At 41.6% G+C, this 24523-nt stretch overlaps 1 protein-coding gene across 1 annotated transcript; it reads left to right on the top strand.

The window, feature by feature from the left end:
• Window positions 1–1009: 1009 nt before the first annotated feature.
• Window positions 1010–18077, top strand: hvcn1 (hydrogen voltage-gated channel 1). Its single transcript, XM_062449465.1, has 6 exons — window positions 1010–1498; window positions 5943–6114; window positions 15767–15871; window positions 16071–16302; window positions 16978–17090; window positions 17687–18077. The coding sequence occupies exons 2-6, from the start codon at window positions 5947–5949 to the stop codon at window positions 17741–17743; spliced, it is 675 nt and encodes a 224-aa protein (XP_062305449.1). The 5' UTR covers window positions 1010–1498; window positions 5943–5946; the 3' UTR covers window positions 17744–18077.
• Window positions 18078–24523: the final 6446 nt, after the last annotated feature.

Raw genomic sequence — 24523 nt, 5'->3', positions numbered from 1 at the left:
TCGATATCGCTCAAACAAGAACTCATCTGTGTGAAATAAAGGATCTTGGCGATCGCGAAGAACTCTATTGGTATGGAAAGGTAATCGAACTAGAATATAGCTCCTTGGTCAACTGGGTCTCTCAAAAAGGGAGCTGCCATGTTATTTTCCGGGGGTGTGGCAAGCTTATCCAGCTACACTTACGTTTGCCTGCTCTGGAGCAGGTTAGTGCTAATTGATATGTTACTATGGTGATTTATCGAAAGTTGCTTCCACGAACCAAAAAGAGGGGTGTTTTTTATCTTAGCCTGAAAATTAGCTCGCTAAACCGCTTAGCGAGCTACGACGAATACCCCCCAGATAGGTTCCCATCCTTATCCTGGGGGAAAAAAACAGACCCTGTACATTTTCATTTACTCTCAATTACATTAAAAGTATTTTGTACATTCCCTGTGTTGGATATTACTTGTATATTGCCATGGGTATTACGTGTTTTATTTCTTGAATAAGGCTACTCTGTGTACTGTCCAGCTGTCTTCAACCCTGTGTATTCCTAACCTGTTTTATTGTAATGTTATTTTGCTTGCTGTTGCGCCACAATTTATCCTTGGGTATATCCATCACATTGACCAGAGGCTCTGCCCTTATTATTTGTGCACTCACACTGCCATCTCGTGGGCATTTTAACAAACTTAAATGTATACCTTTTTCGAAATGTGAATATGATATAGTATACAAACGTAATTATTTTTTCAGTAGCTTACAAAGTAGCCTACAGTTGTTGATAATGTCACTGCCAATTTATATTAGCCTATTTCTTAACCTTAATCCAATCAAGATTGGTTGAGTGTGGACAGGTTTTCTCTCTTGCAATGATCGTTATCTGGTTTCCCCTTAGAAACAAATGAAGTGGTAGCACCCAATTTTAAACGTGTACAGACGTTAAAAACGACCGTGTAGTACACGGCTGGGGGGCGGCTGCCCGGTTCGCCCGTGCCTAGAACCGCTACTGGCCCCACCCCTAGCGAACATGTAGTTAACACTGGCTGTGTGAATATCTTAACTTCAAACTAACTGTAACGGTCTGGTACCGAAAGGCTGAAAGTAACAGGCTACTGTGCATTCAGCGTTCAATGAAGAAGTATGTTGGATAATTTTGAACCGCCACTGCAAGAAACGATGTATTCTTCAAGTACGTGAGCATCAACAGTTGTCCAGATTTTTACATCGGTTAAACTGTACTTCCCAACGAAGTACGGACAGTCAAAAGAAACATTTCAGGCTGCAAATTGGTCACACGCTTCCTCTAGGAAAGGGCTTGCACATGCAGGCGGAGCCTGGGTCCCGTGGCCAAGGAGGATATTTAACCATTCTTGTTAACTCCAATCCAAAAGTGCTAAATACATTTGCAGGTAGAAGTACCTTTGATATGCCAATTTAAAAGCCGTTCTCGCCAATCTAAAGAAGTGGACTATCCAATCTTTTTTCGTCTGACCGGGATCTAAAGTTGTCTACTCAGGTAACCTTATATTCATCGCTTTCTTCTTTTAATTTAAAGTCGGTTACTCTAACGGGTCGCAACTTTTGTTGTCTTACAAAGGTGAGTTCTCCTGACGTTAGTGAACGACATAACTCGCTGGTATATCACTGTATTTGCCTCTTGCAAACATGCAATAAAGCATACAACATGAATATAACTCATTATTCAAATAGAATACTCAAAAAGAGTGATTTACAGTGTAGAAAATGCAGTAGAATATTCAAATATTACTGTTTCTGTTTCCATTTTTACAAAGGGAAATTAATTTCGGTGATAGGGGAGGAAGGATCCAGCTACCATAAGACCAAAACACATACACGTCTCAAAGCACAATCAGTCTCGGTTGAAAACACTGGAACACTCCGGATTTATACAGGCCTTGACTGGTTTGACAATAATAACTTGTTGGTGAACCTTTTCTTGTCAATTTAACCTGAATGCTAGAATTATCATCTGTTAGACGTTATGAATCATATGAGCGCCACTCACAACGTGGTTGAAGCTGTTAAATCATTACGTTTATTATATGCTTTCAAAAAGCACAAATGATTAATTATAAAAATGTGTGCAACCCTTAGATAAATGGGATAGGATCATTTGTGTACTGTAGACTATTAAATAATATGACTTGAAATATTCTGTGACACATCTATAGTGCCTTGGGAACTTTTTTTGGCCCCTTCACATTTTGCTGAGTAGATTAACTATAAAATATATTTCATGTCTATTTGCAAAAAAATCTACAATACATAAGGACAAATTATTTTATAAATGTTTAGAATTTTACTAAGAGAAATATCTTACTTTCATATTCAGATCCTTTTTTTCAATACTTTCTCTGAAAGTATCTTGGAGTCTTCTTGTAAGCCTCTATGAGCTCCTGAGTTTGGGACATTTTTCTTATTATTTCTTGCAAATGCTCTCAAGGTCAGGTCGGTTACCTGTAACCTTAAGATCTTTTTGGGGGTGGTTCTGGGTTTTAGTAACTGTCAAATCTTGTACAGACAGGTTTGTGTCTTTTTAGATATGTAATTTGTCTAATCGGCAAATGTTATGCCACCGTTGACTCAAATCAAGTTCTTGAGACATCTCAAGGATGATGCAGTTAAACTCAGTTTGCAGGGTCATGAATACTTATCTAAATAAGAAAGTTCACTTATTTTTTTAAAGTGAATTACAAAACATTGACTAAACATCCTCACAAATCCAGCATCCTGTCATGTGGGGTTAAACTACTGTTTATGAAGCACCCATTTAGCAATTGGCCATACAGTCACAATTTCTTTTTACCTATATACATTCTGGTCTTTTAGGTTTAGCATAACTTTGCAAGTCAGAATGATTTGGCAAATATTGCAAGGTATTGTACAATCTACACTTCTCCTTATGATTAGGATTACAAATGCATGAAATATGCTAACAAAACCCACCAACAAAAGGAAGTTGTATGTTGCCAAACGCAGTTTGGCAACATACAACATACTTTAATAGTTAGTTGCAGTCTAACTATTAAAGTGAGAGGAATTACCCCAGTGATTGCTAACTTTGACTGGCCTCTAAGTGATGTATGTCAGTGCTAAATCAGGCAAGTGTCTCTCTTCCAATCTAGATATACAGGAAAGGTGCCATGAAATCAAGTAAAAGCAATTGAATGCATGTTCTAAGAGGGGAACATCTTAAGCAGGCTCAAAGTAAAATAAAGTACAATTATATTTCCTATTTCCTAGTCTGTGTTGTAGTTGGTGCCGTCTGTGAAAAACCATTGCTTCATCTCATGTTTAGGTTTATGTGTGCATGACCCTCTCAATTTCCCAGCTACATCAACTTAGACTTGGCTTTGAATATGTTTTTAAACCAGAGGCCTGACCTATCTGTATGCAGGGGATCTTTCATCAGCTTTCTGAAAAAATTGCATAGAATGGCAAGCAGGCTAAGCAGAGAAACGGAACGAGACAGAACTGAGCATGCTGGCTGGTTAAAGGTAAAAGACGATGTGAGTTGGAATTAGGGCACACAATTACATTGTAGTCATACTACTTCAATGGATACAGACATCTGTCAAATTATTTGTTTGTCTCACATAACCAAACCTAAAGTGGTCAATATAACTAAATCCTTGCTAATGTTCATACAGCAAAATAACTGTAGTGTGTTAGGAATACAGGTTTAAAGGTTTGTCTCCGAGGCAAAATTAAGTCCATAATTACCTTTGTGCTGCTCTTTGAGGATAGTGCATGTCATTGAGGTGATGCACTCAGCATTATGACGGACATTTCCTTGCCTTTTTCAAAGTCATGCAAGTACATTTGGAATTAATGAATCAGTTATAATTTTTTTCTCGTAATTAGTTGTCTAACAGTTAAAAGGGCAGAGGATTTCTAATTGAAAATAAGAAATTAATTAATCTTAGATTTAAAGCTTAAGTGTTGCCTGTATTTAGAGCTTTTCTTTTAATTGGTGTGTTTGCCTTCGGCAATATGTGACACGGTCCAGTGAAAAGGCATGCATTGTCGGCATTCTCTATTGCCCGCTTGAAGCCGAAAAGTTTTTTTTTTTACAGTTTACATTTTCATGCATATTACAGAAGTTAATGTATTGAATAAGTCACTCAAATCTAATAAACAACAGGTTTAGGATCACTAAATACTAATTTGTTCTGGTTTACCTAAGCTTTCAGTTGAGTTGTGGGCACGTCATGCGTGATGTGATTGGATTTCCGTAGGCTACTTATAGCGCAGTGGGGTAGGCCTACTAGCTGTCATGTTTTGTATGTAGGCTGTGTTTGTCTGTACAAAGTAAGATCCCATCCCCCCTCCTAATCAAGTAGTGAATCGGCAGATTTGGTCACGAGTCAAGTACCCTTAAATATAATGTTTCACAAGTAGTTATGTCAACTTTCAAGCATGCCTTCTGCGTGTTCGGCGTACATTTTTGTCATTTGTTTTAGCCTACATCCATGGACTAAATAGAATGAATAGGCTAATCTCGGGCATTGTGCACAGGATATTTTTCTTTGTTGGACCTGGTAAACCGTGAATACATCTTTCAGGCTGTTTTCGGTTGTTTTCAACAACTTAACCATGCTGACTTAACACATCTTAACTTGAACCATAATTGGGCCAGGTACAGTGCAATGTAGTCAGTACAAAAATACCAGGTGATAAAACATATCTAGGATAAATCAAGAATACAGGACCCTGGAAATTTGATTGAGTGCGAATGTTTACATTTAGTCATTTAGCAGACGCTCTTATCCAGAGCGACTTACAGTAAGTACAGGGACATTCTCCCAGAGGCAAGTAGGGTGAAGTGCCTTGCCCAAGGACACAACGTCATTTGACACGGACGGAAATCAAACTGGCAACCTTCAGATTACTAGCCCGCTTCCCTAACCGCTCAGCCACCTGACTGAATGTTGTTTTCTTTTTCTTTTCTTCACTGCGATGAAATAACCGGCGCTCGACGCATCTAATGATTAACACAAAACTATCATACCTCTCTAAGGCGTGAAAAGGTCTAAAATATTTGAAGCCAAATATCTGGGCTAGAACGTTCCAGGTTTACCAACATTCAGATACGCATATCTTCAACTATTTTCAGATTTCAATGTATGAAACATAATATAAAAGCTTACAATCTGCACTTTCACAATCTGTAAAAAATTGAGAAATAACTTTGGCCGACAACATCCCTTTTTTATCAGATTGTGTCACATATTCTCTCTCGTATATACAGTACTGTATATTATTTTATTATTATTTTCAGACCCTTAAAAAAAAACTGCACTACATAGACAATGTTGGTGTCAAAATGTTCGTCTTGGTCCCAAAAGCGTTGCTTGTATTGGATGGAAGATACCGTTGCTCAGTTTAGGCATCATTTAAGTTTTGTGGAGAAAAGTGAAGCCAACAGTGGCAACAGTGTGGTCAACTAGCCACAGTCACAAAGGTCACAAATGTCACTAACGTCAGAAACCCGGCGGCGATTACCTATAGAAGAACATCAGTTTAGTAGCTCATTAACTTCTGGGCGATAGTTAGCTACCTAAAACGACAAAATAGCGGTAGAAACGCCACAGACAAAAGCCAGGGTGGTAACAAGTAGTTAACTATGTTTCCAGGCTGTGATATCAAGATCCTGTATTCTTGTACGCCCTTCCCATAGGAATGCATAGGAATCTGAACGTTCTACTGAGAAATATTTTTGTTTTTCCTTACACTTTTGTAAATAATAACGACGGACACTTCCTGTAAAGATAGATTTTGTAGTAAAACATAATCTGTGCAATTTTGAGTTTTTCCCTGTCATATGTGCTTTGAGCTCAGCTCTTAAGTGGCACGAGACCACATCTTAGGGGTGAATAAGGGTTCTAAGCAGCGTCACTTTGCGCGCTTCTCTGTAACTTTTTTTTTTTTTTACACAGCACTATGACACGGTTCCTGAGACATTTTACAGCTGTGGGCGATGATCATGGTGTGAACTGGCATGAAGAACTGCATGAGGCCAGTGAGGAGCTGGGCACAGCTACGGGACCATTTCAAGGACTTACCTTCCAAGATTCAATGCGAAGACTGTACAGCTCCAATCATTTCCAGGTAACATTCATTGCTACATAAACACATCACCACCAAGACCGATTATAGATATTCTAATATTCAAGCTACGGTACAATTACTTCCTACTAGACACCTCAGTGTCCCAACCTAAACATAATTTGAGCAGTTTGATGCCAAACTGGGACAGAGTAAAGAACAAAAGCTATTGAGATCAAAGAAGTTATAACAAATCCTGTAGATACATTTAACAAAGGACTTTCAGAATGGCTTTTGCAAAAGGATATTGCATTGTATGAATACAACTAGAGAGGGTTCAATTTCTGGGGAAATTGTAGGGTGTGCTTGCTTGCATCGGTTGCAGATGGGTCCGTTTATTAACTGTAATTTTTACAACTGATATTTCTGTATATTTTATATAAAAATGCCTACTTATTATTTATGAAGATTGTATAGATTTAAAAGCATAGCCTACATTTGTTGCTGCTCATGTACAATTCAAAATGTAAAAAAAGTGAAGTGTAGCATGTAGGGCTGTCCCCACTCAGTCGACTAGTCGATTTTCTGGTCGATATGCTCTTGGTCGACTAAGATTTTTTTAGTCGAGCTGCTGTCTGGCAGTGTGAGATCTGATTCCCGCTTGTGTCATCATTGCTGAATTAACGAAATGTTCTACAGAAATTGTAGATTATATTATTTAAGACAAATAAAGCAACTCTAAAAATATATTATATAAAAGAAAAGGTGTTGAAATGTTTTCCCTTTCCTTAATCCGCGCTTTGTTTTGGTTTGTTTTTTTGCACACGGCACGAGCACAATTGGCTGCCGAACTACAAACTCTGCCATAGCCTACTTTGTCGGTGTTATTAGTCAAAATAGGCCGTAAGGTGAACCCTGTTATCGTTTCAACCCGCTCCACAGTCTGGCATCTACACAATCTTTAGCTCATAAAAAAGAACGAGTCCTGCTAAGCTACCAAAAAAAAGTTTGTCGCTGAAATTCCAGTCGATTGTCAATGTGTCTATGTTTTATGCAGAACTAGTTTCTTCAGAGCGTAATAGGATTTTGGTGGCACGGTTCGACACGTGATCCTTCTACACCAATAAGGTAGCTGCTTTTTGTCAACATGGATGGATATGGTTGTCAAATAGAGGATGGGACTTTGCACGTTACAGTGTTTCCTCTATGTTTATTTTGCCGTGGCAGCCCGCCACGACTAAATTTCTGCCGCCATGGTATCAGAAATAGGGCTGTACAAAACTTTAGGATGTCTATGTGATTGTTAGAGTGCATGTCGGAGAATAGCATGGATACACGCTTCACACCGCAGTTGAGATTGTGCGTCTTTGAGAAGCTGTATAGCTAACTTGTCAGTTAATTTAAGCCTGTTATTGTATTAGTCTATATTCTTGCTAATTTAAATTAAGTTAACTGGTGATCTTCGTTGTTTGTATTATTCCCCTGCTAGCTAAATTGCACGTCTGTTGATTCGATAGCGATTGCTGTCTTTGCTTACGTTTGTATTTTCGGTGCATTACTATGCAGAAGTAGTTTTAATTAATAAATAGTGGGTTTATTGTTATTATTTGCTACAGAATGCTTAGCCTATCAAGCTCAAATGAAGCAGACAGTGTACATGCTTTCGAGTACCTTAATCGATAGGCTAGGCTACTGACCAACGTCAATTATTAATACGTCAATTAATAATTGGCAGCATTTATGCCATTTAGAACATACTTTATGAGTGGAAGGTCTCTAAGTAGCCTAACCTTATTGCTTTAGGGGAAATAGTACGAAAATATGTGCAATATTACATTAGTTATTGAACTAGGCTATTACATTAACCTGGGGGGGACAGACTTATGTCGTTGTTATAACATTCATTCATTCATTCTTCCACAAATGAAAACACTGATCAACCATAAAAACAATCGTAATGAAAAATATGAAATATGATATATAAAACTGTACAAAACAGAATAAGGAATAACAGATTAAGGACACTCAGTCCTCACTGTTAGTGTCAGGACAGTTATCTTCCAGTTCCTCAGTTTCTTTTGTGTTGGCACAATTACAACAACGACATAAGTCTGTGCAACACAGTCCTGCAGAAAAACATGAACATCTGCCTGTCTCACACACACTTTTGCAGCCGCAGTGTATCACATGCAAAACACTGTCAGGGGCCGAATTTCTGTTACGTGCAAGGTCCCATCTAGCCTGGTCCTAACCAGACTCTCGTACATTTCATTTGTACAGAGAGTCTGGCCTCGCTCCATTGACAAGCGTTGACTTTCTTGTAGGTGGGTACTCTGTTGAAGATTAAAACTATTGGATCTGCCCAGAGCCACTCTGATCTGCCATAACCAATCGCTAGCATTCGCCTTAGCCAATTCCTTCACCACTACTGTAACAGAGCTAGCTGTCGTAGCTGGAAAATCAAACTGTTCCCGAACCCCGTGGGGAGGAGGGCCACAACATCACGGCCACCAACAAAACTCAGCAAAACTTGTTCTTGCTCCGGCTTTAGCTGTTGGATATTCGGCAGCGTTGCCACAACAGACCGAAATGGCTTTGCTCGCATCTTTCTCCACCGCCATTACGGAACTACAACACAAACTAGCGCACAACATCAACGTCTTCGTTCTCAGCCACTCCCTCTGTTCGCTGATTCGCCAGTAGAAAATCAACCTGAAGAATCTGACTTACGTACCTCATGGCCAGACCTATGTACAGAAGCAAATAAATTACGTACGTAGGAGGGCAGAGCCAGGCTAGGTCCCATCCTCTATTTGCCAAACCTATCCATCCATGTTGACAAAAAGCAGCTACCTTATTGGTGTAGAACGATCACGTGTCGAACCGTGCCACCAAAATCCTATTACGCTCTGAAGAAACTAGTTCTGCATAAAACATAGACGCAACGATAATCGACTGGAATTTCAGCGACAAACTTTTTTTTGGTAGCTTAGCACAAATCTTTCTTTTTTATGAGCTAAAGATTGTGTAGATGCCAGACTGTGGAGAGGGAATCATTTTCTAAAGACTTTTCGTGGTTCACCTTGCAGCCTAAAATGGCAAAGAAATCTGTGGTATGGCAGCATTCCATTAAAGTATATTTACATTTACAAAGTACCGGGTGACTCGAAAAACGTTGAATGAAAACTCTGCCAACAACGGTTTATTTTTCATAGTTCGACGTCGAATATGATGTAGCCTACCAAAACGTAAGTTGGCCTAGCCCTACTTCGCTCATGCTAACGCGCTGGGTTGAAAAATGAATATGCCTATTCCAAGAATCACTTCCAAATCGAATGACATTATCTTCTCCGCCAAGACAACAAAATCTTTCTCTGTTGCGCCATTCCCCACTCAGCTTCTAAGTTCGCATGCTGCAAGTTTTCAGGCAGTGATAAGCGCGCTCTGATGATTTGCATGTTAAACAAACAATATTTTTAATTTGTAGTACATTGTAAGAGATATTACATAATAACCAATCAGGCATGTTGTATTATATCGGCATTCGGTAACAACAGGACTGGTGACACAAGACTTATTATTAGTAATTAGCTTATTTTATAGTGGCTGAATCTGGTATGTCCAGCAGCTACATTGAGTCAGATCGGGAAAATGTTTGTACATTTATGTTTGTCTAGTTATCAATCTTCCTTCTTACGTTTGTATTTCTTTCATATTATCTCTTAAAACATTGAGGTAAAACATCACACAAAAGGGTTTGATGAAAAACATTGTGACATTTATAGAAAAAAAACATTAGTCGATTTTCAGAAGTGTTTAGTTGAGTCTTGGTCGACCAAAGAAAATCTTACTCGGGGACAGCCCTAGTAGCATGTCCCTGTACTTACTGTATGTCGCTCTGGATACGGGCGTCTGCTAAATGACTAAATGTAAATGTAGAATGAACCTAACCTATATGACTTAAACGTCAACGCCTATATGACACCTTAAGTTTTTCCCTTGTACAGTAGTGATATTCATTCATTAAGAACAACCTTTGAAACAAGCTATTCTAAGTAACAACGTTGTCACCGGCAACGATCCGCGATTCCATCCGGAATCGCGATTGAAACAGTACAGTACCATCTGCTAACTGAAAATATGCCCACAAAAAACGTAAATAAGCTTGACATTTATTTAGGGGTTAATGGCTAATTCAAAGTTTTCTGGAAGCGATGATTGTCAGTAACAATGCCAAATACGACCATTTGATCTTAGACTAGAGCCCTGCACGGTGGAGAAGTGACCTCGGTAAATTGTGAGGTAAACGGTGTAAGGTAAATTTATCCACCTCTAAATAGCGTTTATGCGCGTTTACGCACATCTAAGTTCCCTGCGCCTCGTATTCTGCCGTTGGAATAATCCGAAATAAATTTTAAAACACCAAAGACTAAATTTCATATTGTTTAATATATAGGCCTAAACGCTGTAGTCTGAATCATTTCATCTGCGCTGTATGGTCTGTGACCTTCCAATCAAGATCCACGAAGAAGGCTACACACATACATGTTGTGGATTAGTCTACCTGTTCGGAATGGATTAAAGACAGGGCCGGGGTGGGTAATCGGGAGAGTTCCCGGTGGGCCGCTTCACTTTTGGGCCGGTGGGCCGCTTCACTAATGTGCCGGTCGAGGATTCTTTTTGTTGTTGACATTTGTCACGTTAGTCTATCTTCTCTTAAAGTAGGCTACGCACGTTCCGCATTCTGACACCTCAGCCTCTGCATGGGTTGTACCATGTGAGGGAGTTCTCCCATCCAAATAGAATTGGTTGGGTCCATAGCCCGACTTTTCCAAAAAGTTTTCTCAGATCGGCTACCGATAGCTGGGATGGGCGGCCCTACCGTAACGATACGCGTCAGGGAGGATGGATGGGAGCAGGGCCATAGTGATGGCATCACTAGACAAGGTTTTATCAATTGAAAAACGTCTGTTTATTTTACATAAAGCTCAAAAAACTATTTTGCGCTCAAATAATGGCCAAATAATTTCGCTCGCGCGCTATGCGCCCTCGGATTAAGTGTAGAAGTCCATATCTTGCATCACATCAAACCCATACGTCCTAAATTGGGGCTCCGAATGTTTACAACGTATCAATATAAAAAATAACACGATCCCTTTCTGCAATCATGATACCCCCCAGAAAAGTTCACTGCACCCCCAGTCAAAGCAGGCTGCATCCGGCCCTGTTTGGTATACAAAAAAAAGTGCCCCCACTCCGGCCCTGATTAAAGATCCTGTAAAGTGGAATTAAAAACGAGTTTCAAGTTCACCACACCACAGAATAATGTGTTATTAACTACCCATCCAAATTCGAATGAAAAAAACACAGACAAGTATGTTAAATTAGGCTTTGAAATTGTAAGAAAATCAGCAGTCTTCTCTGTTCGAGACTGGGGGGGCATGTCGCCTGAAGGAGCTGAAGCTCGGCCCCCTCGCTGGAAGGCGCCGCCTCTCTCAAGTAAGCTACCTACGACCCAGATAATGGACACTACGTCAAGCCGAACAAAACAGTATAGAATTATAATATATTTGTTCAATGAGTGAAACATACAGATGCATATAAATGAAATATTCCCCTGAGCTGTAACACAGGAGTAAACATTTACAGCAGAGACAGCAGACAGTGAGCTCTCCAACTACTTCTAGCACATTAGCTACCATTTCACCAAAATACCATCATTCTACACCGAGTAGCCTAATATCAAGTTAGCGGTTTGCACTAATTATAGCAGAGATACCTCTGGAAAAGTTATCTAGTACAATTATAACAAGCACACAGAAATGAGTGATGAACTGCTGGCGGCGGTGGGAAGGTGCGACCGGAGGATGAACGGCCGGGGGGGCGATGCTCGGTACGGCTCCGCGCTGCAAGGGAAGCCGTGTGTTGGTGAACCCCGTCTGTCTCTGGTCCATGTTAAAACTGTCCGCCGTGAAATGTTCAGTGGCGCAGAGGCGGCTGTTGGGAGTTTAACCGAAGCTTTCCATGAGCGTGGCTCTTCACAAAATCTATCCACCTATTTTTCCTTTCATTATCAACAGGGAACTTAAATGGCGTTGCAGCGCAGCTGGAGTTCTTGCATCCAGGGAAGATGCAGTTGCGGGTGGTGGGAGACATCCTGAAGCTAGCTAGCTAGCTGATGTAAGCTACAATAACAGTACAGCAGGAGGAGCCATTCAGTGATCTGACGTAGATGGGGCGAAATGACGTAGATAGGGCAATTTTTGGCTCCGCCCATTAAAACCTGATCTGAAAACGGAAGAGAAACTGTTCTTCGGTCTAACTCCACATTTCAGTGCGACAAAGTTTTAGCGCTTTGCACATGCTTTCAGGAACTCATTTCACACGTATATAATGTACTTAGAGCTGTGGTATAGACAAACATCAGCCATGCCCGTCGAGTCAATGTTAGCTAGACTCTAGCTCATCTGTTTTTTATTAACGCTGATATGCAAGGAATGCAAGAACAGCTAGATAGCGAAAACACCTAGAGCCTAGCCTACTTACATGTAGGCATGTAAGTATGGAACGCCAACTGTGCCAAAACGTCTGAATTCTCGTTTGTGTACAGACGTTACATTTTAACGTGTACAGACGTCAATTTTTGATCTAAGGCGAATCTGCTCGTGAGTCATTTCGTCCGCCATTATTTTAGAAATGAAATTAAAAGCTGCCGAAAGGGCTCCTCCTCTTCCGCTACGTAGCCAATATGGCGCCCGTTTAGGGCGAGTAGTGTCCATCGTTGTACACTGTACACCATTTGCAGTGCGTCATCCGGGTACTTTCAGTGCACTGAATTCTGCTGGTTCTGTCAGTGTAAGTGCCCTAAGCACTGAAAGTCAGTGCTCGAAGTGCACAAGTGCGCGGTAGTAGACACAGCCTAGGTCAAAATGGGGGGTGGCTATGTTGGTCCCAACCAATAGCATGGAAGCATAGATGGTCCAAACGTGTACAGACGTCAAAAACGGCCGTGTACAGACGTCAAAACGTGTACAGACGTCAAAAACGGCCAAATTCAAATGTAACGTCTGTACACGAACGAGAATTCAGACGTTTTGGCACAGTTGGCGTTCCATATGTAAACTAGTTTAGCTTGCTAACGCAAGAGCATAGGTAGAATGTGTGATGATTTAGTTTATTGGCAATGGGGCTAACGTTATTTCATGTTCCTGACTGTGTTTCATTCGAATAAATAACCCGTACATGTAAATCTACAATTCACGATGCATGTTTGTCCAGATCTTTGTCAGGTTATTTTTTATTGAAGGATTCTTATTCTATGTGTCTATTCCAATATGTAATGATGGTATCCAATGACACAAATCTGTGTTCTAGAAAGAGTGGTCTGGAGTCGCAGAGGTCCGATAATATCAGCTTTAATGCAGCAGTTGGAAATCAACAAGTACAGAGCTCTGGGGTTGTCTAAGTTTCCCTACCCGCAACAGAGTTTGGGCTGGTTCACGAAGTCCAACTGGCTATCTTTCCCTGCCCCAGCATATAATATACAATGCAATTGAAAACACAAGTATCAAAAAAGGGTTGAGCTTGTTCTCTCGTGCGTCAGGGAGTTGTTCTTGCCTCCGCGTCCCACCTGCTCGGGTGCCATCTCCACCCAGATTCAAGGTTGTTTCTGAAAATGAAGAGATAGAGACACAAAGAACAGCCTGCTTCCCACACTCAGTGTGAGACCCTATGTTTAAGCCTGAGCACACTTCTAAGTTTCATAAGACATAACTTTAATAAGCACAATACATAACTTTAAGACATGCATCCTTCATAAATCCTGTTGTTATATGCACTCGTGCACAGTGCCCGTGATGCATTCAGTGATTAAAATGCCACACATATTAATAACTGGGATTATAGTTAGTGCCGTGCCTGATATGCAGCTGGTGATTACAGTTCTAGAATATGTGTTATAATGTATTATACATTCTTTATTATCTAGCTAACTGAAGTTGAGTTGAATCACGATATAGTTTGGTTGCTAAGCTGTAACGTTCTACCCACCTAAGTCGATCCAGTTTACTTCCACAACAGATGATATCTAGTCAATCTGTTGAAAACAGTGTTGTGTAGACACAATTGATTTATTCGTACGTTTTTGTTTCAAGTCTCCACCTTCGTTGTTTCAGTGAGTGTTGGCCGTGTTGCGTCTTTGCTCCACAGCTTCACTCGTTGTAAACCAACCAATCAGCGCACAGCTCATCTATATATTCATGAGTGTAACCCGCCTTTACCGTCTGACACTTGCGTTGTGAATGATTGTACAGACAACTTCTCTGGCGGTGTGAGAGTTTATTTGTACCCTCAAAAAGTCTGGACAGAAATACAAAATGTGGCACAATGAGCAGGCTTCTCCAACGCAGCTAGCTCAGAAAGTCTCCGCACAGACTGAGGCTAACCATTACCAATAACAGATTAGCAAAATGTAACAAGATATACAGCATTACATACAAAAGTGACATTACCTGGACATAAATACAAAATACAAAATGTGGCACAATGAGCAGGCTTCTCCAACGCAGCTAGCTAAATGCAAGAGGGGGAGGGGAGAACAAAGAGAAGAGTAACGTTACACACAGACGCTCCGTGCAGTTAATCTAGTTCAAGGTCCAGCTAGCCCACCAAAAAGTACTCATCCACATTGCATTATATTCCCGTCTACAGTCCCTTCAACAACAATAACATTTCAACAGCACTAAACAAAATGTAACTATCAACCAAACAGATTTGTGACCTTTTCAAACAATACAATTATAATTTTTCCCACAGTTGCGCTCCAGAGCACGCCTCACCTCAGAAAGTCTCCGCACAGACTGAGGCAAGATCGCACCACGCACCCCGATGACGTCATCGACAGAACGCCAAAATACATTCTATAAAGCTCTTTAAAGTATACACAAAACGTATAATTAAATAAAACAAACAGCAGTACAATAATGGCAATAAAATGGAGAGGGATTTTATGTGAAAAACAAATGATTATTCATATCTGTTACATTAGCATACCATAAAAGGATAAAACCTAGCGTTTTTTCCCGGGAATATTCCAGAGGATGTATCAGGGGGCATAGAACAGCACCCGGGCCATTTTCAGCCAAACCAATGTTACATACCCTATTCGGAGACCTTAAGGAACAGTGTGAAATACCCAAAAAACACAGTCAATCACCCCTTTAAGGTTTTCACGGTAATTTATTGGGCTAGTCTTAGACATTCAATTTAGCTTAAAAATAAAGATAGGCTTGTAACTTTAAATAAAAATATATATTTTTCTCTTGGCTTAATTGGTTTCAAATGGTTAGCTTAGTTACACCCTTCTCCATTTCTAACCTATCAGTTGGTATAGTTTTTCTTCCTCAACTAACATTTTCGTAGAATGACAAAGAAATACTATATATTTAAATATCCACAACTCATCACGGACATTTGTTACCATCTTCAGATCTACTTTATCATAATGATTTAAATTTTACATGTAGATTTTCTTTGTGGTAAAAGTATTTATATTAACATGGACATTCGAATCCCCAAGTAATCTTGTATACTCACTTTATAAAGTAATTCATATTTTAGCATCTCTATGGTTACTTTGGATCTCAAAAAATTGAGAAAAGTTTCAACATTATGAATTTCCTTTATTTGACATTTTAAAGCCACTGTTATTTCACAGATAGTTGTGGTGTGCCTTGTCATCCTGGATGCAATCTTTGTCATGGCCGAACTGCTGATTGACTTATCAATCATCAGATTGGAACATGGGCACTTAGCCCCTGAGGTAAGAAGAGAAAGCAATTTTTTTCCAAATCTAATAAATCAATAATTGTACTTCATGGCTATTGTATAACTTAATATTATTAATTCCCACACTAAGAATGTCTGATTGCCATATTTCATTACATGTGATTTAAGTTTGATAACTTTAACTTGAAAAATGAACTTTACTCCAGTAAAACAACAAAACAACTGTTTATCAGGTATTTCACTACTTGAGTCTGGCTCTGCTCACCTTCTTCATGGTGGAGCTAGCTGGGAAGATCTTTGCCTACCGCCTGGAGTTCTTCATGCACAAGTTTGAGATCTTTGATGGGCTGGTGGTGATAGTGTCATTTGTGCTGGACATAGTGTTCATCTCCCATGAGGATGTGTCTGACGGGATGGGGCTTCTCATTCTCCTTAGACTCTGGAGAGTTGCAAGGATTGTTAATGGTGAGAAATTGATTGGCATTCATCTAAGGACACAACTTTGCTCAATTATTACTTTTAGAATATATAAGAATGTAGTTACTGTGAGGACAAAACTATTATCTATGGACTGTGATCACTGGCACATTTGTACAATTCTCAAAAGGAATATTCTAAGATATTTTACAAACAAAACACAATTTCCAAAGCATAATAATCAGACTGATTGTATCTATACTCTATAGGTATTTGTCTAGGTATATAAAAAGGATGGAACATTTTAGGTGCCGTTTTCTTGCTAATGCTGAGTTCAAACCAGTTGTTGACCTCAGAGTAGAGCCTTGAACTTGCCACTTGATCGTGACATTGGTTAGATCTTTTGAGTAAGGGCTGTATTCTGTAAACATTGTGTGTATACGCTGTATGAAATGGATTATTTTACAAAAAAAATATTTTTCAAACATACATAATTGTCGTCTCTAGAATTCAAAGTAAAATGAGAGCTGCATTGTATGATAAATATACAAAGTAATCTATGAGAAAAATACCTTTTTGTGCATATGGCAAATTTCTGGGATCTTTTGTTTCAGCACTTGTAACATGAGACAAAAATATTTACATTTTTAAATTTTATTTAATTTACGATTTATTGTTCATTGGACATACATATTAGACATCTACTCTGTCATGTCTTCACAGGGATCCTTGTATCTGTGAAAAACCGTGCTGATCACAAAGTTCACAAGCTGAAGGAGAGCAATGACCATCTTGTCCAACGTGTTGGTGAACTACAAGAGTGCAATCTCAAAATGGTGAGTCAAAGTAACTAATTATATTTTATTCAACTATTATTCAAACACCCAGAGCTTTCAGATAAGAGCTTCCTACAGGAGTTTCAGAACATTTATGTTTGTTGGACCAGTGAGAACATTTTTACAAATAGCAACAAAAATATTTCATTTGATTCTGAGTCCAGTACAACAAACATAAGGTGATGTGCTACAACCGAAAACTACCCAACAGATGTGGATAATATTTAGCAGTAACTGGGTATTTACAATGTGAGTTGATGTAGCAGAGGGCTTTACAATTGGTTGTGATACAGCAGAAATATTAGCAATTATTTTGAAGGGGATATTTATTGGAAGTGACCCAACCCAAAGTAACTCTGGATGGGCCATGTCCATAATGTGTGTAAAGGTAAGATTGTGTCATTTTACAAAGAAAAGAGAGTCCAGTCTAACAACACAGAGTCCCGTTTTTACAGACTTGTTCAACTGAGCTTATGGACGAATGTGTCTAACAAATACTGAGAAATGTAAAATGTACCAACCACCATCCACTATCCAGTTTATAACATTTTGATCATGAATTACAACTCTGAAATCTGTTTTCCTTTTCTTTATAGGAACAGGAAAACTCTAAATTTCGAGCTCTCCTGAGACAGCACAACATTGAATTTTAAGTTTGGGGAAACCCACATTTGGATTTGGTTGTATTCATTTTTTTTATGAACCAGTTTGAATAAAAGGCGTGTGTGGCAAAAGGTTTAATTCATAAAATGCTACACAATGTAAAACATTTTTACGATGCCTTCTATGTTTTGCTAAGAATGCCTAACGTTTATAAAAGGAAGTGTGCTAAATAGACCAACCCTTTTTGGAAGTAAAACGTTTTTTTTTTATGACAAGAACAATCCTGTCACTGGGGAGACTTTAAGTGATTCATATATACATATAATAAATACAGTTGCAAGCAAAGATTTGTCAACACTTTAATAATTCACCTTTTTCAACCTCACATTTTGAATTATTATTAACAAGCTGGAAACTTTGTTAATAAAAACCTTACATGTCAGGAACTGTTGTGTAGTCACACTTTATGGTTTATTGGTGCATTTGTTACACGGTCTGGTGAAAAGGGGCGTTGTCTGCCAATGTAATTTCTAGTGTTTTTACAGATTGTGAAAGTGCAGGTTGTAAACTTTCAAATGATGTGTCATACATTAAAATCTGAAAATGGTTGAAGATACGCATTTCTGAATGTTGATAAACCTGGATAGCTCTAGCCCAGATATTCGTCTTCAAAGATTTTAGACCTTTTCCAACTTAACCCTTGTGTTATCTTCGGGTCTTGCCTGAAGGCAGCACAAGGGTTAACACAAAACAATCACAACTCTCTTAATCATTAGAAGGTGATTTCATTGCAGTGAAGAAAAGAAAAAGAAAACAACATTCACACTCAATCAAATTCCAGGATCCTGCATTCTTGACTTATCCTAGATATGTTTTAACATCCAGTATTTTTGTCCCAATTATGGTTCAAGTTACTGTATGTAAGTCAGCATGGTTAATTTGTTGGTGCAAATCGCATCTTCCGAAAACAGCCTGAAAGATGTATTCACGGTTTACCAGGTCCAACAAAGAAAAATATCCTGTGCACAATGCCCGAGATTAGCCTATTCATTCTATTTAGTCCGTGGATGTAGACTAAAACGAACATATGACAAAAATGTACGCCGAACACGCAGAAGGCATGCTTGAAATTTGACACAACTACTTTACATTACATTTAAGGGTACTTGTCTCGTGACCAAATCTTCAACACTTGATTAGGAGGGGGGATGGGATCTTACTTTGTACAGTCAAACACAGCCTACATACAAAACATTACAGCTAGTAGGCCTACCCCCGCGCTATAAGTACCCTAGGGAAAAACTGGCTACACCGTGATGCAAATCCAATCACATCACGCATGACGTGCCCACAACTCAACTGGAAGCTTGCGTAAACAAGAAGAAAAATAATTATGAGTATTTAGTGATCCTGGCTTATTCAACACTATAACTTTTGTAAAATGCAGAAAATGAAACCCAAAACAATGTTTTGGGCTTCTAGCGGACAATACGGAATGCCGACAAGAGCCCCTTTTGACTGGACCGTGTCACATTTTAATAGTTGGTATGGGGGAGGTTGGGCTTTCAAGGGGAAAGGGAATGTTAAGATTGATCTTGTTTTAGGAACACAACCTTCAACCAACCCTTAACAACATCCAGTGATCCACCATAATGTGCCTTTTAACATTTGTTATAACCTACACTTTTAACGCTTATTACCATTTCATTATATAGTCATTCCTATGTCCCACTACCGACAATGTTTTTAGGTATTGGAATCCATAGGTATTGGATGGTAGTTACATGATAGTTAATGTAATCGTGCCAAACCTTTTAGACTAATGTTTTTTATGGATGTGCAAATTCATTTCAAGTATTGGCTCATACTATGTGTGTGTGTGTATATATATGTGTGTGCTACCCTATAACGGAGCCATTGCCATTTTATGTAGCATATTTTTTTAGATACCTTTTGTTTTACTTGTTTTAAAACGTGTTTTAATTTTATCCTATTGACAACAGCTGCTGCTTTTAACGATTGCATGAATCTATGTTGAAGTTAACAGGGAAAAGAGTAACAATGTGGAATAAGTTGTGCATCGTCAGACTAACTATTTCAACAATAAAAAAAATTCTGATATCAGTCTTCAATTTATCGTTGAACAATCGAACTGCCAGGTTGACAAAACTACAAACACTTCAAAGTTGGTAAAGGTTTTTGTCAACCTGTGTTATGGTCTATTTGCAAAGACCTTCAAACCCTTTGCATGTCAACAATTCTAACATGAAAAGATGAAAACTGGTAACTATGTTCCAACTAGGAAAGGTCAAGCAAGGACCTTTTGAGAGCTATTATGAACGCTATTTGTTTATAGAACTATCATTAGGACATTCTAACTAGCATTTAAATTAGTGCTGTCAGTTAAACGCGTTATTAACGGCGTTAACGCAAACCCATTTTAACGGCGTTCATTTTTTTATCGCGAGATTAACGTTCTTTTTGGCCTAGCAAACTTTGTAGGTTTTTTCACATGCTGTTGCAACGACTACTGACGTTAGAAAAACTACAACACCACACCGAATCTAGCTAGACCAGAAACAAAACAACAGGCACGCCGGCTAAAGGCCTGCGAGCCGGCTAAGAAGTAGTGGGGCTAACGTTACGTTTTGAGTGGATAGCGAGCGCGAGACGCCAAAATGGATGCTAATTACATTCTGAATGGAAAGGTTACTTTTAAAAAGTTGTCAAATGGTTCCATTGACAAGACCAAATTGATCTTTGTGTTGTCGTTGTGAACTGAGCTATCATCGCAGCACGTCCAGTCTGAAATACCACTTGATGGCCAAGCACACAGCTGATTGCAACATTGCCAGGCGAGTTAACTATGACATTAATGCGATTAATCGTGATTAAATATTTTAATCGTTTGACAGCACTAATTGAAATACCTTCAAATCACTGCCACTTGAAAAGTTTAGAGGATAGATAAAACCTTGACGTTTAGTGTAATATGTGAAACTGGACAATTTATTGCATTTGTGATTTATGTTGGTCACAACAAGCTGTCAGAACTCTCCTAGACAGCTTTTTAAAATGTATTAATTATTAAATGCTAAAATGATTTGTCAATCATTTAAATTACATTCTCATGTACTCAATGACAGCTGATATGCTGAGGAGGGGACTTCTCACTAATAAATGGTCTTACCTGAAGACTGGGGAGCTAGACAAACTTTGTATTGCGATCAGACTTTGTCTCCTTGCCGGCAAGCATTAAACTATTGTACTTTCTTTGAATCCAACGACTCTGCGCATTACTTGATAAAGAAATTATCCTAACACAGGCTTACAGCGCTTTAGCTTCTGCCTGTATGCAGGAATCAGGTGGACCATGGCGTGGTCAGAGTGAACAAGTGCTGCTCGGGGGACCGCATGGTATGCTTTGCTGATTGTAAAGTAGCAGTGATCCAAGGTGTTTCCTTCTCTGGTAGGGCATTTGATGAATTGTCTGTATTTGGGGAGTTTTTGAGTGAGATTGCCTTTGTTAAAGTCGCCTAGCACAATAACCAAGGAATCCGGATTTTCATGCTCCACACTAAGTATCTGGCTGGCGAGCACACGTTGAGCCTCGTTGAAGCTAACCTGCGGAGGCATGTAGACGCCAACCAGAATGAATGATGCAAACTCTTGTGGCGAGTAAAAAGATCTACAGTTAATAAGAAATGATTCCAGATCAGGAGAACAGTGCTGCAGAATCACTGTCACATCTTCACACCAGCCACTGTTAATGTAAAAACAAATACCACCGCCTTTTGTTTTGCCAGAGAGCACAGGGTCACGATCCGCTCTCAGCAGTTTGAAACCTGCTAGCTGTAGCGCAGAGTCTGGGATCAGTTCACTCAGCCATGTCTCCGTAAAGCACAAAACGGAAGTTTTTTTCCACACCAGTAGCTGAAGTTCATCCAGTTTGTTTCTCAATGAACGCACGTTGGAGAGAAATATCCCCGGTAACGCTGTGCGTGCCCCACGCCGACGGAGTCGCACCAGTGCACTGGCTCGTTTGCCTCTCCTACGATGCTTCGCTGCTAGGACAAAGCCGAGGGTGGCTTTGACTATAATTCCCACTAATTCTGCCGCTGGAAGCAGAAAAGTGGGAAATAAATCCACAGGAGTTGTAGTCCTGATGTTTAGAAGTACTTCTCTTGTTAGAGAACCCTGGAAATCTTTGCAGAACACTGAATTAACAGACAAAACAAGACAAAAAAAACCCTCCCTGAGTCACCACCTTACCGCAGTGGAGGGGTTTGCGTGTCCTAGTGATCCTGGAAGCTATGTTGTCGGGGGCTTTATGCCCCTGGTAGGGTCACCCAAGGCAAACAGGTTCCAGAGGAAGGACCAGACAAAGCGTGGCTCAAAAACCTACCATGAAGAAAACAAACAATGGTTCTCAATTGCCCCTGCCCGGAAGCGGGTCACCGGGGCCCCCCCCCCCCCTGGAGCCAGGCCCGGGGTGGGGCTCGATGGCGAGCGCCTGGTGGCCGGGACTTTTCCCATGGGGCCCGGTCGGGCACAGCCCGAAGAGACAACGTGGGACCCCCTTCCAGTGGGCTCACCATCCGCAGGAGGGGTCATGGGGGTCGGGTGCAGTGTGAGAAGGGCGGCGGCCGAAGGCGGGGGCCTTGGCGGTCCGATCCTCGGCTGCAGAAGCTAGCTCTAGGGACGTAGAACGTCACCTCGCTGGCGGGAAAGGAGCCGGAGCTGGTGCGCGAGGTAGAGAAGTTCCGGCTAGATATAGTCGACCTCGCCTCAACGCACAGCATCGGCTCCGGAACCAGTCTCCTTGAGAGGGGCTGGACTCTCTTCCACTCTGGAGTTGCCCTCGGTGAGAGGCGTCAAGCTGGGGTGGGAATACTTGTTTCCCCTCGGTTCGGCGCATGTACGTTGGGGTTCACCCCGGTGGACGAGAGGGTAGCCTCCCTCCGCCTTCGGGTGGGGGGACGGGTCCTCACTGTTGTTTGTTCTTACGCACCAAACGGCAATGCAGAATACCCACCCTTTTTGGAGTCTCTGGGAGGGGTGCTGGAAAGCGCTCCTCCCGGAGATGCCCTCGTCCTCCTGGGGGACTTCAATGCTCATGTGGGCAACGACAGTGAGACCTGGAGGGGCGTGATTGGGAGGAACGGCCCCCCCGATCTGAACCTGAGCGGTGTTTTGTTGTTGGACTTCTGTGCTAGACACGGCTTGTCCATAACGAACACCATGTTCAAACATAAAGGTGTCCATATGTGCACTTGGCACCAGGACACCCGAGGTCTCAGTTCGATGATAGACTTTGTAGTCGTGTCTTCGGATCTGAGGCCGAATGTCTTGGACACTCGGGTGAGGAGAGGGGCGGAGCTGTCAACTGATCACCACCTGGTGGTGAGTTGGCTACGATGGTGGGGGAAGACACCGGTCAGGCCTGGCAGGCCCAAACGTAATGTGAGGGTCTGCTGGGAACGGCTGGCGGAATCGCCTGTCAGAAGGAGCTTCAACTCCCACCTCCGGGAGAGCTTCGATCATGTCTCGGCGGAGGCCGGGGACATTGAGTCCGAATGGGCCATGTTCCGGGCCTCCATTGTTGAGGCGGACGCAAGGCGGTCGGTGCATGTTGCGGCGGTAACCCTCGGACCCGGTAACTGTGGACCAGCTCTATACCCTCGGCAGGGTTCTGGAGGGTGCATGCGAGTTCGCCCAACCAGTCTACACATGTTTTGTGGATTTGGAAAAGGCGTTCGACCGTGTCCCTCGGGGGCTCATGTGGGGGGTGCTCCGGGAGTACGGGGTACCGGACTCCCTGATCGGGGCTGTTCGGTCCCTGTACGACCGGTGCCCGAGTTTGGTCCGCATTGCCGGTAGTAAGTCGAACTTATTCCCGGTGAGGGTTGGACTCCGCCAAGGCTGCCCTTTGTCACCGATTCTGTTCATAACTTATATGGACAGAATTTCTAGGCGCAGCCAGGACGTTGAGGGGGTCCGGTTCGGTGACCTCAGGATCGGGTCGCTGCTTTTTGCAGATGATGTGGTCCTGTTGACTTCATCGGGCCGTGACCTTCAGCTCTCACTGGAGCTGTTCGCAACCGAATGCGAAGCGGCTGGGATGGGAATCAGCACCTCCAAATCTGAGGCCATGGTTATCGACCGGAAAAGGGTGGAGTGCAATCTCCGGGTCGGGGAGGAGATCTTGTCCCAAGCGGAGGAGTTCAAGTATCTCGGGGTCTTGTTCACGAGTGAGGGAAGGATGGAGCGTGAGATCGACAGGCGGATCGGTGCGGCGTCCGCAGTGATGCGGGCTCTGCATCGGTCTGTCGTGGTGAAGAAGGAGCTGAGTTGAAAGGCGAAGCTCTCTATTTTCCAGTCGATCTACGTTCCTACCCTCACCTATGGTCACGAACTGTGGGTAGTGACCGATAGAACGAGATTGCGAATACAAGCGGCCGAAATGAGTTTTCTCCGCAGGGTGTCCAGGCTCTCCCTTAGAGATAGGGTGAGAAGCTCGGTCATCCAGGAGGGGCTCAGAGTAGAACCGCTGCTCCTCCGCGTCGAGAGGGGCCAGTTGAGGTGGCTCGGGCATCTGATAAGGATGCCTCCTGGACGCCTCCCTGGTGAGGTGTTCTGGGCACGTCCCACTGGGAAGAGGCCCCGGGGAAGACCCAGGACACGCTGGAGGGACTATGTCTCTCGGCTGGCCTGGGAACGCCTCGGGGTTCCCCAGGAAGAGCTGGTGGAAGTGGCCGGGGAGAGGGAAGTCTGGGCCTCCCTGCTTAGGTTGCTGCCCCCGCGACCCTACCCCCGGATAAGCGGAAGAT

Source organism: Osmerus eperlanus, chromosome 1, assembly GCF_963692335.1.
Source record: "Osmerus eperlanus chromosome 1, fOsmEpe2.1, whole genome shotgun sequence".
NCBI classification, from domain to species: domain Eukaryota; kingdom Metazoa; phylum Chordata; class Actinopteri; order Osmeriformes; family Osmeridae; genus Osmerus; species Osmerus eperlanus.
The sequence above is the reverse complement of the archived record's forward strand: the minus strand, read 5'-3'. Positions and strand labels throughout refer to the sequence as shown.

What these genes read in the sequence shown, in the direction of transcription:
- hvcn1 (XM_062449465.1), top strand. Translation starts at nt 5,947, where the DNA reads ATGACACGGTTCCTGAGACATTTTACAGCTGTGGGCGATGATCATGGT. An exon ending in ACAGCTCCAATCATTTCCAG is followed by an intron (nt 6,115 to 15,766) that starts GTAACATTCATT and finishes GTTATTTCACAG; the next exon opens with ATAGTTGTGGTGTGCCTTGT. An exon ending in ATGGGCACTTAGCCCCTGAG is followed by an intron (nt 15,872 to 16,070) that starts GTAAGAAGAGAA and finishes ACTGTTTATCAG; the next exon opens with GTATTTCACTACTTGAGTCT.